The sequence below is a fragment of the Oryzias latipes genome, chromosome 14 (genome assembly GCF_053564925.1).
Source record: "Oryzias latipes strain Hd-rR chromosome 14, Olatipes_Hd-rR_3.1".
Taxonomy (NCBI): Eukaryota; Metazoa; Chordata; class Actinopteri; order Beloniformes; family Adrianichthyidae; genus Oryzias; species Oryzias latipes.
The window spans coordinates 25,717,622-25,742,707 of NC_136250.1; the positions used below are offsets into that span (position 1 = coordinate 25,717,622).

At 40.9% G+C, this 25,086-nt stretch overlaps 1 protein-coding gene across 4 annotated transcripts in view; it reads left to right on the top strand.

Moving 5' to 3' along the window:
- LOC144983628 (uncharacterized) overlaps positions 1–23,204 on the top strand; it is a 46,220-nt gene extending 23,016 nt beyond the window's left edge. For 2 of the 4 annotated variants that reach the window (XM_078930562.1, XM_078930561.1), the window contains exons 2-6: positions 14,201–14,458; positions 15,859–16,064; positions 20,707–20,809; positions 21,506–21,666; positions 21,874–23,204. In XM_078930562.1, coding sequence (XP_078786688.1) covers positions 14,300–14,458; positions 15,859–16,064; positions 20,707–20,809; positions 21,506–21,666; positions 21,874–21,925 — 681 coding nt within the window. In that variant the 5' untranslated portion in view covers positions 14,201–14,299 and the 3' untranslated portion in view covers positions 21,926–23,204. Of the gene's footprint in view, positions 1–14,200; positions 14,750–15,858; positions 16,065–20,706; positions 20,810–21,505; positions 21,667–21,873 lie in introns of all 4 variants that reach the window. The other 2 variants (XM_078930563.1, XM_078930564.1) reach the window with 2 other exon arrangements.
- The last annotated feature ends 1,882 nt before the right edge of the window (positions 23,205–25,086 follow it).

The following is a 25,086-nucleotide window of genomic DNA, read 5'->3' on the forward strand; positions in this document are numbered from 1 at the left end:
CCGATTTTTTTTTCTTCAAGATACAGTTACGAAACCAAAACACGGGTGTTGGAGATATCCTAAAGAAGTTTTGAAATCATTATGGGATGGCCACACGACCTACGGCTTGGCGGCCATTTTGTGGCGAACTCAGAGAAATGGCGATTTTCGTGTTTTTTCACAATATGGGAAAAAGACACTTTTGTTCAAGCGATTTTCACGAAATTGCACACACATGCCACAAACACGATTCTACAACTACCAAAGACGTTTTGTTGACCTTTGACCTTGGGAAGGGGCGGCCATCTTGAATTTTCATAAAAAAGCACCTTTAGTAAGGTATTCCTTGGACGAAAACTCGTCCAAGGAATTTTCATCGATCTTTTTGAAACTTCTTGGGCATCAATGGCAATCAATTGTGGACAAAATGTTGAAATTAGAAGTTGTAGATTTTGAAACGCGTGCGCGTGGCGAATTCGCAACTGTCGCCATTTTAGCTAGCTTGCACATATTTTATCGGAATGTCGTGAAAATGAAATATACGATTCCCTGGCCCAAACTGAACAAAACGATGTCAGATACGACAAAATCGATAAAGGAATGTGGCCGTGGTAAACCAAAAACGATCGCAAAAAAAAGTGCTGACTCGGCTAAAAAAAAAAAATTCGGATTTTTTTTTTATGAATCAGCTAGCGAAACCCAGATAACTTTGTCGGGTATATCCAAACAAAGTTTTGAAATCATTACGTGATGGCGACACGACCTATGGTTTGGCGGCCATTTTGTGCCAAAATCGGCCATTTTGAGATTTTCGCGTTTTTACACAATATGGAAAAAGGAACTTTTTTTTGAGCGATTTTCACGAAATTTGACTCGCATGTCCCTAGCGTAAGTCTACAATCACCTTTGGAATTTCGTCGACCTTTGACCTCAGGAAAAGGCGGCCATCTTGAATTTTATATAAAAAACACCTTTACCACCGGATTCAAACTTAAACTTGTCGTTGGAATTTTCATCAATCATCTCGAAACTTTTTGGGCATCAATGGCAAGCTACTGTGGAAAAAATGTTGGAATTAGAAGTTGTAGATTTTGAACGGCGTGTGCGTGGCATGCTAGCAAAGTGGCGCACTGTTATAACTACCATGCATTTCAATACAATACAGTGAAAATTGAATGCATGCATTCATGCCTGAAACTGAATACATTGAAAAACACTGGATATGGACATATAAGGAATGTGGGCGTGGTTAGCATAAAACCACTGTTGCTAAGGACAACAAAAAGTTTACTTTTACCGATTTGTCCGAAACTGAAGTCAATCTGTTCGTCTTCTCAAGGGGACCAAAACATAAAATGGTTGCTATGGAGATAAAATCAACAGAATAGCCGCCATTTTGGAAAAAGTGGGGTTTTTATCAACTTATGGCATATAGCTCTCACCAATGGAGGAATGTGTTTTTCTGAATCAGTTGATGATGCTGATCGCTATGCTAGCACTTTTAGCCACATTAGCATAGCTAGCATAGTTAGCATAATTAGCATTTTAGGTAATGTGTTTTTCCGAGTGAGTTGATGATGCTGATCGCAATGCTAGCACTTTTAGCCACATTAGCATAGCTAGCATAGTTAGCATAATTAGCATTTTAGGTAATGTGTTTTTCTGAGTCAATTGATGATGCTGATCGCAATGCTAGTACTTTTAGCCACATTAGCATAGCTAGCATAGTTAGCATAATTAGCATTTTAAGTAATGTATTTTTCTGAGTCAGTTAATGATGTTGATCGCTAAGCTAGCACTTTTAGCTATGTTAGCATAACTAGCATAGTTAGCATAATTAGCATTTTAGGTAATGTGTTTTTCTGAGTCAGTTGATGATGTTGATTGCAATGCTAGCACTTTTAGCCTCATTAGCATAGCTAGCATAGTTAGCATAATTAGCATTTTAGGTAATGTGTTTTTCTGAGTCAGTTGATGATGCTGATCGCTATGCTAGAACTTTTAGCCACATTAGCATAGCTAGCATAGTTAGCATATTTAGCATATGCAGTTTTGACTAGCCATTATCAAAAGTGGGCAGTGAGGGCGGTGAGGGCGGTGGTGCGTAGAGTTGGGCGTGGAAGGCGGGTTGCGTCTGCGGGCCATACAACGCCGCTTGCGGCTTTAATTATTATTCTTCTTGCACACTAACGGCGTCTTTGAGCTTAATTTTGACCCCCGCCACATACCCGAAAACTCACCAAAATTGGCACACATCTGGGATAAATTGAAAATGAATTTTCGACAAAGAGAACGTCACCCCCCCGAAGTCGATGACATCACAGCGAGCGTTCCCGTTAAAAAAATGAATGGGCCGAAAATCGCTTATGGGGCCAAAAAAAAATATTTTGAAATACAGTTACGAAACCAAAACACGCGTGTTGGATATATCCCAGAGAAGTTATGAAATCATTATGGGATGGCCACACGACCTACGGCTTGGCGGCCATTTTGTGGCGAACACAGAGAAATGGCGATTTTCGTGTTTTTTGACAAAATGGGAAAACGACCCTTTTGTTTAAGCGATTTTCACGAAATTGCACACACATGCCAAGACCATGATTCTACAACTACCAATGAAGTGTCGTTGACCTTTGACCTTGGGAAGGGGCGGCCATCTTGAATTTTCATAAAAAAGCACCTTTAGTAACGGATACAAACGAAAACTCGTCCTAGGGATTTTTATCGATCTTTTTGAAACTTCTCGGGCATCAATGGCAAGCTACTGTGGACAAAATGTTGGAATTAGAAGTTGTAGAATTTGAAACGCGTGCGCGTGGCGAATTCGCAACCGTCGCCATTTTAGCTAGCTCGCACATATTTTATCGGAATAGCCTGAAACTGAAATATGCGATACCCTGGCCCACACTGAACAAAACGATGTCACATACGACAAAATCGATAAAGGAATGTGGCCGTGGTAAACAAAAATTGATCGCAAAAAAAAGTGCTGACTCGGCAAAAAAAATTTTTTTCGGATTTTATTTTTAAGAATCGGCTAACGAAACCCAGATAACTTTGTCGGGTATATCCAAAGAAAGTTTTGAAATCATTACGTGATGGCGACACGACCTACGGTTTGGCGGCCATTTTGTGCCAAAATCGGCCATTTTGAGTTTTTCGCGTTTTTACACAATATGGAAAAATGAACTTTTTTTCGAGCGATTTTCACGAAATTTGACTCGCATGTCCCTAGCGTAAGTTTAATTTCACCTCTGGAGTTTCGTCGACCTTTGACCTCGGGTAAAGGCGGCCATCTTGAATTTTCTATAAAAAACACCTTTACCACCGGATTCAAACGTAAACTTGTCGTTGGAATTTTCATCAATCGTCTCAAAATTTTTTGGGCATCAATGGCAAGCTACTGTGGAAAAAATGTTGGAATTAGAAGTTGTAGATTTTAAACGGCGTGCGCGTGGCAAGCTAGCAAAGTGGCGCAGTGTTATAACTCCCATGCATTTCAATACAATACAGTGAAAATTGAATGCATGCATTAATGCCTGAAACAGAATACATTGAAAAACACTGGATATGGACATATAAGGAATGTGGGCGCGGTTAGCATAAAACCACTGTTGCTAATGACGACAAAAAGTTTACTTTTACCGATTTGTCCGAAACTGACGTCAATCTGTTCGTCCTCGCGATGGGACAAAAACATAAAATGGTTGCTATGGAGATAAAATCAACAGAAAAGCCGCCATTTTGAAATTAGTTTTTTTTTTTTTACTAACTTATGACATAAAGCTCTCACCAATGGAGGAATGTGTTTTTCTGAGTCAGTTTATGATGCTGCTCGCTATGCTAGCACTTTTAGCCACATTAGCATAGCTAGCATAATTAGCAAAATCAGCCTTGACAAGCTTTTAATTTGTGGGCGGTGAAGGCGGTGAAGGCGGTGAAGGCGGTGAAGGCGGTAAAGGCGGTGAAGGCGGCGGTGGTGCGTAAAGTTGGGCGTGGAAGGCGGGTTGTGTCTGCGGGCCATACAACGCCGCTTGCGGCTTTAGTTATTATTCTTCTTGCACACTAACGGCGTCTTTGAGCTTAATTTTGACCCCCGCCACATACCCGAAAACTCACCAAAATTGGCACACATCTGGGATAAATTGAAAATGAATTTTCGGCAAAGAGAACGTCACCCCCCCGAAGTCGATGACATCACAGCGAGCGTTCCCGTAAAAAAAATGAATGGGCCGAAAATCGCTTATGGGGCCAAAAAAAAATATTTCAAATTAGAGCAACGAAACCAAAACACGTGTGTTGGAGATATCCCAAAGAAGTTCTGAAATCATTATGGGATGGCCACACGACCTACGGCTTGGCGGCCATTTTGTGGCGAACTCAGAGAAATGGCGATTTTCGTGTTTTTTCACAATATGGGAAAACGACACTTTTGTTCAAGCGATTTTACGAAATTGCACACACATGCCACAAACACGATTCTACAACTACCAAAGAAGTTTTGTTGACCTTTGACCTTGGCAAGGGGCGGCCATTTTGAATTTTCATAAAAAAGCACCTTTAGTAACGGATACAAACGAAAACTCGTCCTAGGGATTTTTATCAATCTTTTTGAAACTTCTCGGGCATCAATGGCAAGCTACTGTGGACAAAATGTTGGAATTAGAAGTTGTAGAATTTGAAACGCGTGCGCATGGCGAATTCGCAACCGTCGCCATTTTAGCTAGCTCGCACATATTTTATCGGAATAGCCTGAAACTGAAATATGCGATACCCTGGCCCACACTGAACAAAATGATGTCACATACGACAAAATCCATAAAGGAATGTGGCCGTGGTAAACAAAAAACGATCGCAAAAAAAAGTGCTGACTCGGCTAAAAAAAAAAAATTCGGATTTTTTTTTTAAGAATCGGCTAGCGAAACCCAGATAACTTTGTCGGGTATATCCAAAGAAAGTTTTGAAATCATTACTTGATGGCGACACGACCCACGGTTTGGCGGCTATTTTGTGCCAAAATCTGCCATTTTGAGTTTTTCGCGATTTTACACAATATGGAAAAAGGAACTTTTTTTCAAGCGATTTTGACGAAATTTGACTGGCATGTCCCTAGCGTAAGTCTACAATCACCTTTGGAGTTTCGTCGACCTTTGACCTCGGGAAAAGGCGGCCATCTTGAATTTTATATAAAAAACACCTTTACCACCGGATTCAAACTTAAACTTGTCGTTGGAATTTTCATCAATCATCTCGAAACTTTTTAGGCATCAATGGCAAGCCACTGTGGAAAAAATGTTGGAATTAGAAGTTGTAGATTTTGAACGGCGTGTGCGTGGCATGCTAGCAAAGTGGCGCACTGTTATAACTCCCATGCATTTCAATACAATAGAGTGAAAATTGAATGCATGCATTCATACCTGAAACAGATTACATTGAAAAACACTGGATATGGACATATAAGGAATGTGGGCGTGGTTAGCATAAAACCACTGTTGCTAAGGACGACAAAAAGTTTACTTTTACCGATTTGTCCGAAACTGACGTCAATCTGTTCGTCCTCCCGAGGGGACCAAAACATAAAATGGTTGCTATGGAGATAAAATCAACAGAAAAGCCGCCATTTTGGAAAAAGTGGGTTTTTTAGCAACTTATGACATATAACTCTCACCAATGGAGGAATGTGTTTTTCTGAGTCAGTTGATGATGCTGATCGCTATTCTAGCACTTTTAGCTATGTTAGCATAACTAGCATAGTTAGCATAATTAGCATTTTAGGTAATGTGTTTTTCTGAGTCAGTTGATGATGCTGATCGCTATGCTAGCACTTTTAGCCACATTAGCATAGCTAGCATAGTTAGCATAACTAGCATTTTAGGAAATGTGTTTTTCTGAGTCAGTTGATGATGCTGATCGCAATGTTAGCAATTTTAGCCACATTAGCATAGCTAGCATAGTTAGCATAATTAGCATTTTAGGTAATGTGTTTTTCTGAGAGAGTTGATTATGCTAATCGCTATGCTAGGACTTTTAGTCACATTAGCATAGTTAACATAGTTAGCATTATTAGCAAATCCAGCCTTGACTAGCTTTTAATTTGTGGGCGGTGAGGGCGGATAGGGCCGCGGTGTTGCGTAGAATTGGGCGTGGAAGGCGGGTTGCGTCTGCGGGCCATACAACGCCGCTTGCGGCTTTAATTATGGCCCGCAGCACTCACAGAGTGCAAGGACCATATTGTAACTGGTACGAGGGTCGAACACTCAAAAAGGTCCAAAACGTCAAAAAAACGCGTCAAAACGCCAAAAAACGGGGTCAAAAGTCGCCCAAAGCACAAAACGACACGACAATTGTGTAACGCAACAAAAATATACACACACACGCACAACACCACCGAACAAACGACAAATTTGTAGTCGCAAAAATGACGACAAAGACACGAAAACGCCTCAAAAAGCCCTCAAAGATCGGGTTTAAAGCCAAAAAGACATGCCCAGCCTATAGTAAAAGACAGGCCGCATTGAAATACATAGGCCACCTGACTGCAAAAACTTCTATATTGTTTTTCGAATGTTTATTATTATTATTCTTCTCGCCTACTAACGGATCCGTTGAGCTCAAATTTGACCCCCGCCACATACCCGAAAACTCACCAAAATTGGCACACACCTAGGATAAATTGAAAATGAATTTTCGGCAAAAAGAACGTCACCCCCCCGAAGTCGATGACATCACAGCGAGCGATCCCGTAAAAAAAATGAATGGGCCGAAATCTGTTTATGGGGCCAAAAAAAAATATTTCGAAATAGAGCTATGAAACCAAAACACGTGTGTTGGAGATATCCCAAAGAAGTTATGAAATCATTATGGGATGGCCACACGACCTACGGCTTGGCGGCCATTTTGTGGCGAACTCAGAGAAATGGCGATTTTCGTTTTTTTTGACAATATGGGAAAACGATACTTTTGTTTGAGCGATTTTCACGAAATCGCACACACATGCCACTAGCACGATTCTACAACTACCAAAGAAGTTTCGTTGACCTTTGACCTTGGGAAGAGGCGGCCATCTTGAATTTTCAAAAAAAAGCACCTTTAGTAAGTTATTCAAACGAAAACTCGTCCTAGGGATTTTTTTCGATCTTTTTGAAACTTCACGGGCATCAATGGCAAGCTACTGTGGACAAAATGTTGGATTTAGAAGTTGTAGAATTTGAAACGCGTGCGCGTGGCGAATTCGCAACCGTCGCCATTTTAGCTAGCTCGCACATATTTTATCCGAATAGCCTGAAACTGAAATATGCGATTCCCTGGCCCATATTGAAAAAAATGATGTCACATACGACAAAATCGATTAAGGAATGTGGCCGTGGTAAACAAAAAACGATCGCAAAAAAAAGTGCTGACTCGGCTAAAAAAAAAAATTTCGGATTTTTTCTTTAAGAATCGGCTAGCGAAACCCAGATAACTTTGTCGGGTATACCCAAAGAAAGTTTTGAAATCATTACATGATGGCGACAGGACCTACGGTTTGGCGGCCATTTTGTGCCAAAATCTGCCATTTTGAGTTTTTCGCATTTTTACACAATATGGAAAAAGGAACTTTTTTTCGAGCGATTTTCACGAAATTTGACTGGCATGTCCGTAGCATAAGTCTACAATTACCTCTGGAGTTTCGTCGACCTTTGACCTCGGGAAAAGGCGGCCATCTTGAATTTTCTATAAAAAACACCTTTGCCACTGGATTCAAACGTAAACTTGTCGTTGGAATTTTTATCGATCGTCTCGAAACTTTTTGGGCATCAATGGCAAGCTTCTGTGGAAAAAATGTTGGAATTAGAAGTTGTAGATTTTGAACGGCGTGCGCGTGGCAAGCTAGCAAAGTGGCGCACTGTTATAGTGGGTTTTTTATCAACTTATGGCATATAGCTCTAACCAATGGAGGAATGTGTTTTTCTCAGTCAGTTGATGATGCCGATCGCTATGCTAGCACTTCTACCTATGTTAGCATAACTAGCATAGTTAGCATAATTAGCATTTTAGGTAATGTGTTTTTCTGAGTCAGTTGATGATGCTGATCGCTATGCTAGCACTTTTAGCCATATTAGCATAGCTAGCATTGTTAGCATAATTAGCATTTTAGGTAATGTGTTTTTCTGAGTCAGTTAAAGATGCTGATCGCTATGCTAGCACTTTTAGCCATATTAGCATAGCTAGCATAGTTAGCATAATTAGCATTTTAGGTAATGTGTTTTTCTGAGTCAGTTGATGATGCTGATCGCTATGCTAGCACTTTTAGCCACATTAGCATAGCTAGCATAGTTAGCATAATTAGCATTTTAAGTAATGTGTTTTTCTGAGTCAGTTAATGATGTTGATCGCTAAGCTAGCACTTTTAGTTATGTTAGCATAACTAGCAAAGTTAGCATAATTAGCATTTTAGGTAATGTGTTTTTCTGAGTCAGTTGATGATGTTGATTGCAATGCTAGCACTTTTAGCCTCATTAGCATAGCTAGCATAGTTAGCATAATTAGCATTTTAGGTAATGTGTTTTTCTGAGTCAGTTGATGATACTGATCGCTATGCTAGCACTTTTAGCCACATTAGCATAGCTAGCATAGTTAGCATAATTAGCATATGCAGTTTTGACAAGCCATTATCAAAAGTGGGCAGTGAGGGCGGTGAGGGCGGTGTTGCGTAGAGTTGGGCGTGGAAGGCGGGTTGCGTCTGCGGGCCATACAACGCCGCTTGCGGCTTTAATTATGGCCCGCAGCAGTCATAGACTGCAAGGACCATATTGTAATTATTCTTCTGGTTTCTAACGGACAGTTTGAGCTCAAATTTGACCCCCGCCACATACCCGAAAACTCACCAAAATTGGCACACACCTAGGATAAATGTGAAATGAATTTTTGGTAAAGAGAACATCACCCCCCCCACGATGATGACATCACGGCGAGCGTTACCGTCAAAAAAATGAATGGGCCGAAAATCGCTTATGGGGCCAAAAAAAAATATTTTGAAATACAGTTACGAAACCAAAACACGCGTGTTGGAGATATCCCAAAGAAGTTATGAAATCATTATGGGATGGCCACACGACCTACGGCTTGGCGGCCATTTTGTGGCGAACACAGAGAAATTGCGATTTTCGTGTTTTTTCACAATATGGGAAAATGACACTTTTGTTCAAGCGATTTTCACGAAATTGCACACACATGCCACAAACACGATTCTACAACTACCAAAGAAGTTTTGTTGACCTTTGACCTTGGCAAGGGGCGGCCATCTTGAATTTTCATAAAAAAGCACCTTTAGTAACGGATACAAACGAAAACTCGTCCTAGGGATTTTTATCAATCTTTTTGAAACTTCTCGGGCATCAATGGCAAGCTACTGTGGACAAAATGTTGGAATTAGAAGTTGTAGAATTTGAAACGCGTGCGCGTGGCGAATTCGCAACCGTCGCCATTTTAGCTAGCTCGCACATATTTTATCGGAATAGCCTGAAACTGAAATATGCGATACCCTGGCCCACACTGAACAAAATGATGTCACATACGACAAAATTGATAAAGGAATGTGGCCGTGGTAAACAAAAAACAATCGCAAAAAAAAGTGCTGACTCGGCTAAAAAAAAAAAATTCGGATTTTTTTTTTAAGAATCGGCTAGCGTAACCCAGATAACTTTGTCGGGTATATCCAAACAAAGTTTTGAAATCATTACGTGATGGCGACACAACCTACGGTTTGGCGGCCATTTTGTGCCAAAATCTGCCATTTTGAGTTTTTCGCGTTTTTACACAATATGGAAAAATGAATTTTTTTTCGAGCGATTTTCACGAAATTTGACGCGCATGTCCCTAGCGTAAGTCTACAATCACCTCTGGAGTTTCGTCGACCTTTGACCTCGGGAAAAGGCGGCCATCTTGAATTTTTTATAAAAAACACCTTTACCACCAGATTCAAACGTAAACTTGTCGTTGGAATTTTCAGCGATCGTCTCGAAACTTTTTGGGCATCAATGGCAAGCTACTGTGGAAAAAATGTTGGAATTAGAAGTTGTAGATTTTAAACGGCGTGCGCGTGGCGAGCCAGCAAAGTGGTGCACTGTTATAACTCCTATGTTTTTCAATGGACTACTGTGAAATTTGAATGCATGCAATAATGCCTGAAACTGCATACATTGAAAAACACTGGAAATGGACATATAAGGAATGTGAGCGTGGTTAGCATAAAACCCCTGTTGCTAAGGACAACAAAAAGTTTACTTTTACCGATTTGTCCGAAACTGACGTCAATCTGTTCGTCCTCCCGAGGGGACCAAACTATAAAATGGTTGCTATGGTGATAAAATCAACAGAAAAGCCGCCATTTTGGAAAAAGTGTTTTTTTTTTATCAACTTATGACATATAGCTCTCGCCAATGGAGGAATGTGTTTTTCTGAGAGAGTTGGTGATGCTGATCGCTATGCTAGTACTTTTAGCCACATTAGCATAGCTAGCATAGTTAGCATAATTAGCATTTTAGGTAATGTGATTTTCTGAGTCAGTTGATGATGCTGATCACTATGCTAGCACTTTTAGCCACATTAGCATAGCTAGCATAGTTAGCATAATAAGCATTTTAGGTAATGTGTTTTTCTGAGTCAGTTGATGATGCTGATCGCAATGCTAGCACTTTAAGCCACATTAGCATAGCTAGCATAGTTAGCATAATTAGCATATGCAGTTTTGACTAGCCATTATCAAAAGTGGGCAGTGAGGGCGGTGAGGGCGGTGGTGCGTAGAGTTGGGCGTGGAAGGCGGGTTGCGTCTGCGGGCCATACAACGCCGCTTGCGGCTTTAATTATGCATGGTATTTGTCTTTTTGCAAATGTTTCCACATTTATAATTACATTTTTTTTTTTATCACAGCCTCACAAATGTCCTTCATTACAACAGTTTTGTGTTGTTGTTCACGGCTAACCATGGTTAGCTCACGGATATCCAGTTTTCCAAAAAAGTGAAACTGATGTCTGAATGACTTCATGACTTTATGATGAGTTTGTTAATATTTAACAAAGACGTTTGTTTTCTTTAGATAAAAAAACATCTCTTCCTGACTGTAGATCACAGTTTTATTTTAGTCACAAACTGCAAACATTCCTGATGAACAGGAAGGAGAAACTTCTGCTGAGACTCTGTGAGCATTTCTGTCTTTAGATGCTTTTCAGCAGGAAACATGAGCGTATTGACATAATGCAGAGTTGTTTGAATTTGTGTGCGCTCCCAGTACAGGGGTCAAGGATTCAGGAAGGGGATTTGTGCTTTAACACAGCAAATAGAACTTGCAGCTGGAAATACAGAAGACCAGAAGAAGGACGCTTCAGGGAATGAGCTGAGAAACAAAGACAGACGAGGCAGGAGAACCGACTGAGAAGGAGCAAAGATCATTTTTCCTTTTTGTGGAAGCATTTGTGTAGCATAATTAAAAATAAAAGTCAATACCAGAAATGCTTTTTCATTTTCAAAATGAAGCTGTGTGTTGATTCAAAAATAAAATGAAAAAGCAAACAACTTTTTCTTTTTCTTCTTCAACACCGCTCATTCTGTCACCTCATTAAAATGATAAAAAGAATGGTATTTGACATTTCATTTTCAAAAAGTTCTCTGGTAAATGTGTAGCAAAATTCAATTAGAAATATCTAATTTGATAATTAAAATGCATTAACAGAAATGCTTTTTCCTTTTATACAATGTAACTGCATCAAATGAAACAAATAAAATTAGAAATCAATCCTCCAAAATGTTTTTTTTCATTTTATACTTCAACTACGCTCATTCTGTGACATAAGTAACCCTTGTGCCATTCTAGGCACTTTAACATTGGGAGTTGGGTCATCTAGACCCACTAGACCTTTTTTCTTCAATGATTTGTGATCTTCTCTGGTGTCCATGGATTACATGAAATCTTTCCACCTTTATCCACCTTTGTCATGGTAGGGAGAACATGTCAATGTAAGGGTGGGGTCATCTAAGATAGCACAAGGGTTAAAGCAGCAGAGGCTGACCAAAGTGCTTAACAACGTAGGATGAAAACAAAACAACAATCTAAAACAAACAACATAAAATCAATAAAAACATCAACTCTCACTGAGTTAGAAGCCAGGGAGAAAAAGTGAGTTTTCAACTTGGATTTAAAAGAATTCAGTGAACAGGCCTGGCTAACCTGCATAGGGAGTGCATTACACAAGAAAACACACACACATGCATGAAGAGAACACACAAACTCCACACAGAAAGAAGCTAGCTGGGATTTGAACCAGGACCATCTCACTGTGGGTTAATAGAATAGAATGCCTTCATTGTCACTGTACACATGTACAATTCACATCACACACACATGCAGTGAAATTAAAGCCGCTCACTATTCAGTGCAAACATACAAGAGAGAAAAAACTAATATAATATAATAATAAAATAAAATAATTTCTCAAAATGAAGGGCACAATTTACAAATTACAAACTACAAAAGAACAAAATCTACAATAGAAATTTCTGCAGAGAGGTAGTTATGACAGACACAGAAGAAACCTGCTGTGTCCATGAATGCAGAGATATATTGCACTTAATGTATTGCACATGATGGGATGGTTTTTACATGATGGGATGCGCATAGTGAGAGAGAGAGACATGGGGGTGGAGCTGTCAGTGACCGTGCATGTGGGAGTTCAGGATGGTTATGGCTTTTGGGAAAAAACTGTTTTTAAGGCGGTTTGTCCTTGATCTGATGCACCTGTAGCGCCTTCCTGAGGGCAACAGGTCAAACAGTCCAGAGCCAGGGTGGGAACTGTCTTTTATGATCTTCCCCGCTCTGCCTAGACAACGGGAGGAATAGATGTCCGACAGGGAGGGGAGAGGGGAGCCGATGATCCTCTGAGCTGCTTTGACTACCCTCTGCAGTCTCTCCCTGTCCGCCATGGTGCAGCTGCCGTACCACACTGTAATGCAGTACGTCAGAAGGCTTTCTATGGACGTGCGGTAGAAGGTTGTCAGCAGGCTGGGGTCCAGATTGTGCTTCCTGAGGACCTGCAGAAAGTGGAGTCTCTGCTGAGCCTTCTTGATGACCTCTGTGATGTTCTCTGTCCAGGAGATGTTGTTGGACAATACAACACCCAGAAACCGGAAGGTGTGAACCCTCTCCACACGCTCTCCATTGATGTAGAGGGGAGCTGGGTCGGTGCTGTGCCTCCTGAAGTCCACGATGATCTCTTTGGTTTTCTTGGTGTTCAGAGCTAGGTTGTTGTCTGAGCACCAAGCTGCCAGCTTCAGGACCTCCTCCCTGTAGGCTGCCTCGTCTCCCTTTGAGATGAGTCCGACAACTGTGGTGTCATCAGCAAACTTCACGATGAGGTTGCTGTCGTGCTGCGGACTGCAGTCGTAGGTGTAGAGGCAGTACAGGAGGGGGCTCAGCACACAGCCCTGTGGAGAGCCAGTGCTCAGCGTGCGTGTGGGGGAGAGGTGGGGGCCCAGCCTCACTGCCTGGGGCCGGTCAGTGAGGAAGTCCTTTATCCAGGCACATGTGAGGGGGGGCAGGCCTATAGTGTCCAGTTTCCTGATGAGAATGTCCGGGATGATTGTATTAAAGGCAGAGCTGTAGTCCACAAAGAGCATCCGGACATAGCTCTGCTGCTCCTCCAGGTGGCTCAGCGCTGCATGCAGGGCTAAGGCGATGGCATCTTCTGTAGACCGGTTTGTGCGGTATGCAAACTGGTGGGGGTCGAGGTCTGGGGGGAGGTGATCGTTGATGTGCTGGAGGACCAGTCTCTCGAAGCACTTCATGATTACTGGAGTGAGTGCCACTGGACGGTAATCGTTGAGGCTGGAGATGGGAGATTTCTTCGGTATTGGGATGATGGTTGCAGATTTTAGGCAGGAGGGTATCACTGCCTGGGCCAGGGAGAGGTTGAAGATTTCTGTGAAGATGGGTGCGAGCTGAGGAGCACATGCTCTTAAGAGTGCTAACCACTACACCACCATGCACCCCTTCATTTGTTCTGTTGTTTTTATTTTAAATAAAAGGCATTATTGTTCATGAACAACTGGTGTTGTCAGAGCTTTACAGAATTTCTTCACATGAAGAAACTAAAGAACCTGAACCCGTTTCTTCTTGATGGATCTCCAGTCTGTGTGCACAGATCCTACAGTCACTAACATGACCTGCATTTTCTCTGTCTGCTGCAGGACAGCTCCACGTCGCCAGAATCAGACTCTCGTCTTTCCAAAGCAACACATCAACCCTCAGTCAGGACTTGATTCTGGTTCATCTTCATTCACCTGAACATGCAGCAGCGAACAAACAGGAGAGGATTCATTGAGAATTATGTAGAAAAAAGGCATTTAAAGCTTCCTGAGCTGAAGGAGGCTGCTATAAAAATTAATCATCCAAACAAGTACATCTACAGAGACGACATCCCAGCATATCCTCAACCAAAGTTCCAGGTCAGTTTTCTGAAACATGACACAACATGTGTGGGCTTGGAAGGAATCCGGCAGGATGAAGGCTTTAGGAATCCATATGGTGAATCCCTGCTTTGGTGGAGCCTGCATGTGAGAGAGGAGGATGTGAAAGATGCTGAGACGAGGCTAATGGAGGAGACGTACCCTAATATGAGCGAGCAGATCGACCTGCCGAAATTTGCGACCTCCCCGGCCTTTTGATCGAAATCCCGGTTGGGCAACTTCCGCTTCAGCTTTCCCCTGGATGAGGTGTTACAGGCCTACAGTCAGCAGGTAAAGCTCTGACCCCCAAATCTTCTAGAATGATCTATAATACAAATTAAAAAAAAATGTCCTAAAAATTGTCCTTTAAGATGAGAAGTCTGTAATGTTCATCATGGAAATTCTTCAACTGTGAAAAACAGAATAACAAAAAAAAAAAAATCCAGGAAATAATAATAACAGTTCACCTCAATACTTTGTAATGTAAGCCTGGTTTCTATGACAGAGGTCAAAGGTTTCCTGAAGGTCTTCAACGGGTTTGTATCAACGACTATATAGTGTTTTTCAACCAGTGTGCCAGGTGTGTCGCGGGAAATTACTTATTTTCACTTAAACTAAAAGATGATCATCATTTATCTTCACCAGAATATCAGTTCTTCAAAAAAAGGCTTAGTTTTCACACTGAGTACAACGCACATGCAATTAAAAAACATCAGAACTGCTGGAAGAGTCAGCAGATCACTTCACACACTGATGCAGCAGGCAGAATATCTACGGGAGTCTGAGAAACCAGCTGTCAGAAATCAGAACTCTGTCTCCCCCTCTGATCTCCAGCGGGATCTCCAGAGTTCTAACCTCACCACATCTCCCATGCCCAGCACACACTACCTGACTCTCATTCACTCAGTCAACCACAGCATACTTAAGATCTGTACTGAGTCAAGCTCAGTGCGAAGTGTTGTTTGTGTCCCTCTGCATTCATTACCGAGTGTTACGTTTGGACCTGATCTTCTGTCTTCTGACCCTGACTCTGGATCCCTGGATCCTGACTACCCTGTTTCTCCTCTGATGAACTTATTGGCTGTTATCGACTCCTGCCTGCCTAACCCTCATTTAGCTTTGTGTACTTTTAGCTGAGCTAATAAACCTGCTTTATTTGGATCCAGCTGTCTGCCTGTTTTTGTGACACCAGCACACCTCCCACTAAAAGCAATCCAACCCCCATCCTACCTTAGAGGTGTGTACAGCCTCCAATAACAGAACCAGTGTTTCAGAGAATCCAGTACCACAGCTGGAGTACCAAACATCACATCATCATTGTATTTTGTTCCTACAACACACTGTCTGTTCAGTGGGCCTCTTATTCAGACTAATGAGAACTTCTCTATCTTCTTCTTCAGTTCTGTGCTGGTGGTCAGCCGGTCATGCGGGTCTTTGAGACGGTCCTGTACAAACAGGAAATTATGTACTCAGTGTTGGTCCACAGTCCAAATGGTCCAGAGGACTTCTCCCAGTATCCTTTGTTGGCTGAAGACCAGAACGCCGTCTGCTTCTTCAAAGACGGCAGATTCATCTGGAGGTCAGAGGCCATGTGTGGGACGCACGGGTGAGCCTGAGGAACAGCAGCAAATACAGAGATTTTGTGTATAAATAAAACATATCAGGCCAAAGAAGAACATTTTAGAGCCTATGTCTCCCTTTTTTTCTGTTTTTTCCCCCAAATATTAAATATAAAATCTACTGTAATCTCATAAGTTTTGGATCTGAAGACAAGACAAAAAGAAATAGTCTTACTGTCAATTATATTTTCAGCTCAAAACTGTTCTTAAAAATTATCCATCCATTTCTAAGCCCTTTCAGGATCATGTGGTTGCTGGAGCCTATCCCAACCACTTTTTGGTAAAAGCGCAGTACATCCTTGATAGGTCACCAGTTCATTGCAAGGCTCTTAAAGTCATCTCAAAGCTAATTTCTTCTCATCTCTAACTTATAAAAGTCAAAGGCTCTTTAGAAGTTCACAAGTTTTTGAAATTAACTTCAAATGTATTTTCTATTCATCTCCCACTGTGGAAAAAACAGAAATATTCTTTTTTTTTTTTAACTTTTCCTGTCCAACAGCTGGGCAGACAGACGAGAGCTGAGGGCCTCTTGTGTTCGACATATTTTACTTTAACAAGAGGGGTTATTAATCTTCAGACAAACCAAAGGCATGACTGAATAAACCCCTTTTGTAATTGAGGCCAGAAATACAGAAATATTCTTAAATTGATAAACTCTACAGCAATGTTTTCTCAAATGACTGTAAAGTTTATTGCTTCCATGTTACAGCTGCTTTGCTTTGGGACCTGTATTGAGAAGAGATTTGGTTTAGAATGAAAGACAGTAAACAGCAATCTAAATTCTTTTAGCAAACAATCATACTTCAAACTGGACACATTTGAGGTAAAAAAAAAAAAGAACGTAAAAAAAAGAAAAATCATGTATTTACTTTGGGATTATACTTAAAGTTGCACTCCAGCTATATATTTTTTAATAGATTTTCAAAGTGTTCCCCATTATCTTTTAACTTGGATTGTGCCATTTTTAGCTCAATTTAAAAAGCGTGTGTCGTTTGCATCTCCTGAGCAGCAGGTTTTCATTAGAAAGCACATACCAGTACACATACCCATTCCACAACAGTGGGTACAGAAGGTCCTGGCTCAAATGCCTTCTTAAAATGAGAAGATTGTAATTGTGCTAAATCCATTGTGAAAATAAATGTAATAATGCAAAAAGAGCTCCGCTGTTGACAACACTTGTGGACATCCATTGCTACCGTTAGCTATTTCCGCAAACAGTGACGTCGTTCACCGTTGAGTACTATTCTGCGCATGCGGGTCAATTCTGGGTCATTTCACATTCACACAGGAGATCACAAAAGTTTGTATTTAACTGAAAATGTGAACGGCTTGGAAAAAAAAAAAAAAAAAAAAAAAAAAAAAAAAAAAAAAAAAAAAAAAAAAAAATCGAATTTTTTCAAAACATCGGAATTGAGCATTAAGCGCTGCAGTGTGAACGTAGCCAAATTACATTTAAGTTGTGTAAACTTAATAGTTATGAGCCAATACAGCTGTTTGGGTTTACAGTGTGCACTACACTTGCACACACCTGAATTACATCATATTTTTCAGTTTTGGAGGACCGCCCATAAATCTATGCTACCTCTTTCATCTTGTGGTTACTGTGCTGTTTTTTGACATTTGTGACTTTAGGTTGAATTTAATTACCGTATATGTTTAATGCAGCTAATGCAATGCTGCACTTGTCAACTTAGCTCCAGACTTTTAGGAGAGCTCACTGCTGAACTTCTGGTTCTTGAAAGATGTTTTTAACACTGCATCATAACTCTGCTGCAGATCCGTGTCTACACAGTGCCTCTCTCTGCTCGGTGAACATTTCAACATCCGCGCTCACATCTTTCAATCCGACCGATGTCAACACGGCAGAGTGTCAATGAAACCTTGGCTGAACAGTTCAGTTCCAGCGTAAATTCTAGTTCTGCGCCACGCTCGCACCGTTGGGTTTGAAAGACGTTGCGATTTTTGAAAAGCTCACTGCACGGACAGAAGCACTGTGTAGGCACTGATCTGAAGCAGATCTTCTGTATGATCTCCATACAGCTCATTAATGACAACCGCACATGTTTCTTTCACTCCACACGACACCATACTACGTATACATTTTAGTCCATAAAACTGTCATACCCCCTGTGAGTCTAACCTACCCTGCTGTGTTTACAACCCAACTTCCAAACCATTAGGTCATTCATAGTGTTACGATAGAAGGTTGAGGAAGTACCCAGGTGCAGAGAGGATGCAGGAGGTTCCAGGAAACAGGATCTTTAATAACTAAATGAAACAAACCAAAATACCACTGCTGAGCAGGACTGAAACACTCGAAAACCTGAATCACTAGAAAGACACTGTAACAGGGAACATCAAAACTATGCAGCAGCACAGGAGGAAGGGAAAGACAGGACTTAAATACATACAGATAAACGAGACAAAAGGTGGAAACACTCAGGGCAGATGGGGACCAAAAGCTAAACTCGACACAACAACAAAACTGGAAACCTTACAAAATAAAACAGGAACTGAACTCAAATTCTGACAGAAACAAAAGATTTCCAGAACACAAAGGTAAAGAAACTAAAACCGTGACATGTCGCCCTACAGTAGGTAAGATTATCTGATAATGTAGGACATTTGTAGCGCTTTCTTAGCTTGCTCTGACCTACAGAAGATTTGTTCGACTCATGGAGCCAGAGTGTGTGGATAGAAAACGCAACACAGGGATAAAGCAATCAATTGACTGTATTTAAACAAAGAAAACAACAAAACAATAATTTGAGACAGTGGAGAAAGGAGTGTCCAGGGATCCACAAGGATATTTTTCAGTCTTTGGTGTTCAAAGTTCCTTTTTCCTTTGGGTATGGCGTCTTTTGCGAAGTTCCTTTTTCCTAGGTTCGTAAATCAAGTTTTTCATTGAGAGTTCGTGGGTAGCTCGCCATGCACCATTCCTATATGGTGCAGATCAAAAAGTTCTTCCCATAAGGATAGAAGTGGGGGTGGAAAAAAAAACCTGACCTAAACAAGGTCAAACAAATGATAGATTAGACACATTATTTACAACACATACTATTTACAAGACATTATTATTTACAACACATACTATTTACAACAAGTACAGTAGTCAACTGTATGTCATTGTAAGAAAAATAATCAAATAAGGTCCTAACAAAATTCGTAGGAACCTTTCAAATTCTAGGCCTATAAATTAATGGGTTTCAATGGGTTCCAATGGTTTCAAAAATTAAGTGCACTTTTCATCATTTAGCTTTAGCATTCATCAATTCAGTATAAATCAGGAGAAAAAACGATAATGATATTAATGAATGAATTCAAAACCAAAATGGCCGACCAAAACGGAAACAAGTTGAAAAGTCCTAAAACGGACAAAAAACTGAAAATTATTAACTGAAATATTTCCAATTTCAAGAGAAAAAAAAAAGACTGATCAAAAATCTGTATGTTGTAGCCACACTAGCATGGCATTTCTGTGAGGTAGAAAGCCTTTGAAATACTGATGTACTGCTATGTGTGTGACCCGATCGCATAAACTCAACGAAGAGTAGTTAGTTCAAGGTGTGGTTGTTCAAAGAACTAGTCCAGTAAGATGTTACAGAGTTTTGTCTCAAGTTTAGATAGCCGACAGCTATAGGAGATGCAGCCAGCCACAGCAGATCAGCAACAGCCAGAGCATGGATGACAGGAAGTGGCTATGTGACCCGGATGTTAATATAGGGAACTGGCCCCACCAAAATAAGAGCGCTCAGGTGTTTCAAATCTGGTAATGCAAGTGGGGCACTGATCCGGGTTACACATTTCAACAGCTATTTCTATAATTTTGTGCTAGGAGAAGGAAAATTTTCACGAGGTTAGACAGATCGTAAGAGCAGCAGGCGTTAAGGGAGAACAGCTGCGTCCAACTCTTCGTCTCGGTCCCAATCGAAAAGGCACTGCGGGGCGACCCTGGCCTCAATACACACCCCTGGGGGCCTTAGTGGTCTTCCACCTGTAGTGGATTTCCGATGGCAGAAAGAATTTGAGCTCAGTGTATTTAAGAGCGCATCATGCAGCGACGTATGGATCAGAGGATGTTCGATGAGCTGTTATGTCAATAAAGTTACGTACTGACGAGAGGATGATGATGTGCTGACAGATTTAAAAAAAAGTATTTTCATTTTTTTGGTTATTTGTCTTTGATGGTCTGATATCTACCCTCATGTTCTTCGCCGTGATCAACAGATGTTATGAGCATCCCTGGTGTGAGGAGTCATGATATGTCAAAGGGAAATGTAGGTTTTGACAGAGACATCTCCTGCGTTAAAGGTATAAAATTTAATTAAAAGGGTACCTGTTAGGGTCGCCTTTTAAATTAGTCATTTTGAACAACAACAAATACAATTCAACCAAACTGTGGGGTTGGGGGTATGTGACATGAACTTCCAGTTCCAGTAAAGGGCTTCTGGTTCCGGCTAATGATGTCTGTGCTACCTTGTTGTCTGCAGCCAGGTCCTCTTAAACAAATGGCCTTCAAGCATCTTTGCAACAGAGGGGAAATACTGAATCATTTTTTTCACACCATACCATAATGTTTAACAAATACATTCTGTTAATTCTTCTTTAATACGTTTTTCTTTCTGACAGGTTCAAGCTCATCCAACATGACAACAACTTAACAGTTGAGGGGATCCCTGACTATTATTATGTCTGGGACAACGTTGCCATCGCTTTCCACGTCGGGCAAACGGTACCTTCAATGTCAGAGCTGCATCTCCATGCCTCTGAACCCTCAGCCTGCAGTTTTCCTCATTCCAGTTCCAGACTAACAAACTACTATCATTCTGCTTAGCTCTAACTGAACATCCTGCTGCTCTGCATCCATCTCCTTCAAAACTTCATCTCTGCAGCTTCTCTTCTCTGTACAGAAGACTAGAACCCTCTAGAACAGCTGTCCTTGTCACAGCTGGACTTAGCTGACCTCAAACTGTTGCAGAATCATGTTGAATCATCAGGGTTCACATGAACTTGTAATACTTGTTAACAAGTATTACATACCCTTATGCTGCAAAAACCTGTGAAACCTCAGGTTTGATTCTCATGATTCTCCAATCATTTATGAAAACCAGTTGGTATAAATATTCTACAGCCAGCTGTGAAGGACAGCAGCTCAACCATGAGGTGTTAGAGCACAGGAACTGACCTTTTTGCTCAATAATTAAAATGGAGAACATTTGAACAAACCTCCAATAAAACCCTAAAGCAGTTCTGCCTGGTCCTGGTTCTCCACCTGTCTCTGTTTTCAGCTGAGTGATTGAAAGCTTTTCAACATGAGATTTAAACTTTGTCTCTACTGCTGTTAACAGGAATACAGTAAAAGTCTGAATAAAACAGTTTGTCTTGTTGAAATAAAAGTGAAGCTAACTAAAACCTTTATTTTGAAAAGGTGCTGAAGTTTGATGTGAATCAACTCAGGCAGAACCTGAAGTCCTGTAAACGAGACTCTGTGACATACAACTACAGAGAAGATCTGACTGCTGAAGATCCTGAAGCAGTGATCAGGAACTTATGGCCAGAGGAGGAAGAGGATGTGCCTTGTCCCTCTAGGTAAGGAAGCTAACAGAGGAGCTCCGCCCCCACGGCATTTTAAACAGTGGGGGCCAACCTATTTGTTTCTTTAACTTTTTGATTACTTATTCTGCTTCTATGAAACCCATCCATCCATCCATCCATCCATCCATCCATCCATCCATCCATCCATCCATCCATCCATCCATCCATCCATCCATCCATCCATCCATTTGTGGGGTGAAGGCTCGGTGCACACAATCACACACACTCACATTCACACCTTGAGACAGATTAAAGTCACCACTCAACCTATGAAGAATGTCTTAACACAGAAAAGCCCCGGCCAGGATTTGAACCGGTGGTAACTACTGCGCCACCATGCAGCCCTGTTAAAAAAGCTGAAAAACTAAAAAACAACACCAGAAAAACTTTTAAAAAAAAGTTTAATTATTGTTTTTTCCTGGTTTGTAAATTACGGGTTAATAAAGCTGAACGAGACCATCAGATACAGGATCTATTTACGTCATACTTTTGCAGGAACAGAATATTTTCTAATCCAGGTGTAACTATAAGTGATGAGTGTTGCTCATTAGGATGCAGAAAGATTTGGCTGAGCATGATTTGTGCAGATAACAATGACAACAACTTTAAAGTGACCTGAGCGGTTTATGAAAGGTCAACAAGTAACCTAAAGATCCAACATTTACTGGTGGATTTCATGGATCCGCTGAGGGTAGAGTTAGTCTTCATGTTTACAGTCAGATGAACAGTGGTGGTCGTTCTGTCAGCAAAGCTTTTTTTACTCCGATTACCAAGCAGTGAAAAAACAGGTGTTTGTGTTGCTCCTCAGCCTCTGAGCAGCTTCATCCTGTCTGTAGACGTTTAGTGAGTGTGGACGGGGTAAACCTGAGTTCTTCCAGACCTGGACACTGCATTTGTATGTGAGGATGTGACGTTTTCCAACTGTAAAATCCCAAACATCTTCTCTGTGCTGTTTCAGAGACGATGAAGCTGCACTTCCTCAGCCCCCCTCCTGAAACCCCCCCTCCTCTGACCAACCTGCAGCTCCTCCCACCTGCGACGTCTTCTGCTCTTAAGCCAATATTTACATTTTCAACTGTTTGCTCTGAAATGCCTGCTTTAGCCCCTCCCCCTTTTGTCCCCACCAATCACAGACGTGTGTCAAGTTGTTGATTATGCTGATGATTCTCTTTCTAAAGATGAATAATAACTAACATGATGACTTTTATTTTGGATAATTTTCCTTCAGTTTTTGTTTTGGGTGATTTCTGATCATGTCTGTATGATCTCAGGACTTTTTACACAATCCTTTCTAAAGTCAGATGTTTTATGATTTTACTGCATGTTGGAATCATTAAGTGGAGTTCAATATTTTAAGGAGTTATTTTAGCAATTGTGATTGTGTGCTTTTTTCTTATTCTTTTAATCTTTTAACCTTTGAGTTAATATCACAGAGAATCAAAGAAGCACTGAGCCTTCATTCAACGGTCAACACTAGATGAACGGAACTGACTTTATGCATGAATTCATGTAATAAAACAGTTTTTGCTTTTCTCAGTGAGTTTTGTTTTTTCTTTTTTTCTCTTTTTTTGCATTCAGAGAGACTTCTGCTCCTGTCTGCAGCTATTCTGCTCCAACCATTTCAGCTCTGAAGGTTTCTTCTCCAGATGTTTCATCTTTTGTCACAGATGTTCATCAGGATGTAAATTCTTAGGACACTTTGGAACACTCCATTGTGTTCATTTTTTCATCTGTGTTTTTGGATCCTTGTCCTGTTAATAAATCTATGAAGACTGAGATCAAACGTTCTAACACCAGCCTGGAAGTTTGGCTCCAGATTGATTGGAGGTCTGTAGACGTCATTCACCGTCACAGTTGTCAGTGTTATTACTGAAAACACAAGAAAATATGAAAACACTGATACAAGAGCCCACAAGAGCTCTGCAGATGCCTGTCCGACCTTCTATGTTATTTAGAATTGGTTGCCCTGGTTACAGGAAGAGTTATGAATCTAACAGATGCAGGGTCAATAGTTAATAATACACTTGTTGCTGCAGACATGGAAGTCTTGGTTCACAGTTCCTGCTCATCAGTTTGTATCCCAAACTCCCTCTTTTTTGTCAGACATCTCCTTCTATTCTGAAGATGTAGAGAAGAAAACAATCCCAACACAGCAGCCTTCAATGTGTAGGTCAACAGAGTGTGTCAGATGCAGCAAAGCAGCCCAGCCCAGACCATAATTAAGCCTCCTTCATGTTTCACAGCAGATATAGACTTCAACAAGTTTTCTCATGCACTTATGTCATGCGTGAAGAGGTGTCACACCCACCAAACCGTCCACTCAAATAACCAAAAGTTGGACATCATGGACAGAAAAGGCTGTTTGGCACAAAAACAGTTTTTTTACAGGGTGACTGAGTCTGAGTCAGAAACTTGGTGATCCTTAACAGCAGTTTCGGTTCAGACCCTCCAGCCGGGCCTCAACGGCTTCAGCTTTTCTTGCACTTACGGGAACGACCTGGATTTCAAAATAAAGTTTCTGATAAACCATAGAGAAAGGGGGGGGGGGGGGGGTAAACAGGGCAAAGGTCACATACTGTCATGATTTTAATGAGTCTGTATTTATCGTATTTAAGTATTTATCGTTATTATTTTTTAAACAAACATTCCCTGGCTTTGCACCAATGACTGTTTATGAGAAGAGTGCAGTTGATGCTTTGCACCAAAGTTTCTCTCTGACATGTTAGTCCCACATCAACCAGCTTAGATGGTCCACATCTGAGGACTGCATCCCTCCAAAGACGAGGGCTGGGTCCTTCATCCACTGGGTAGACCAGATGTTAGCAGCTGTGAATTCCAACAAGGCTGTGCAACCTGAGGCCCTGGAGCCACATGTGACTCTTTCCTCCCTCCATTGTGGCTCTCTGGTGAAAGAAAAAGGAAATGTTATTAATTCTAAAAAAGAACAAATTTATTTGGCGATAGGGCAAATCAAGTAAAACAAAACAGTTGAATAAATGAAACTTTATTTGGACTTACTCGTCCAGGAGGATACAGACTACAGTACCCATAATGCTCCATCAATCCATCAAGTGATGCGACTTCGTCTTAACCTTTTGATTATGACGAAGTGTTTAAAAATCTTTTGACAGATTTTTAAACGCTGTGTACCAGAAAAATGGTTTGAGGTCATTTAGCACAACTAGAATTCCAACATAAGGGCCTGGATGCCAGTTATGGTCCAAAAAATATGTCTGGGTCACTTTGTTAGATCTAGTTTAATTTTTATTTGTTAGGTTTACGAGTTTATGGTTAAGGAGCACCAACAAATACAAGCTGTAGAGAATTAGTTGTTTTTCTGTAATTACTGCTGACATTACATTATGGACGACTACATTTGCTGCCTTTGGATGTGTGACACATGACAGAAACTAT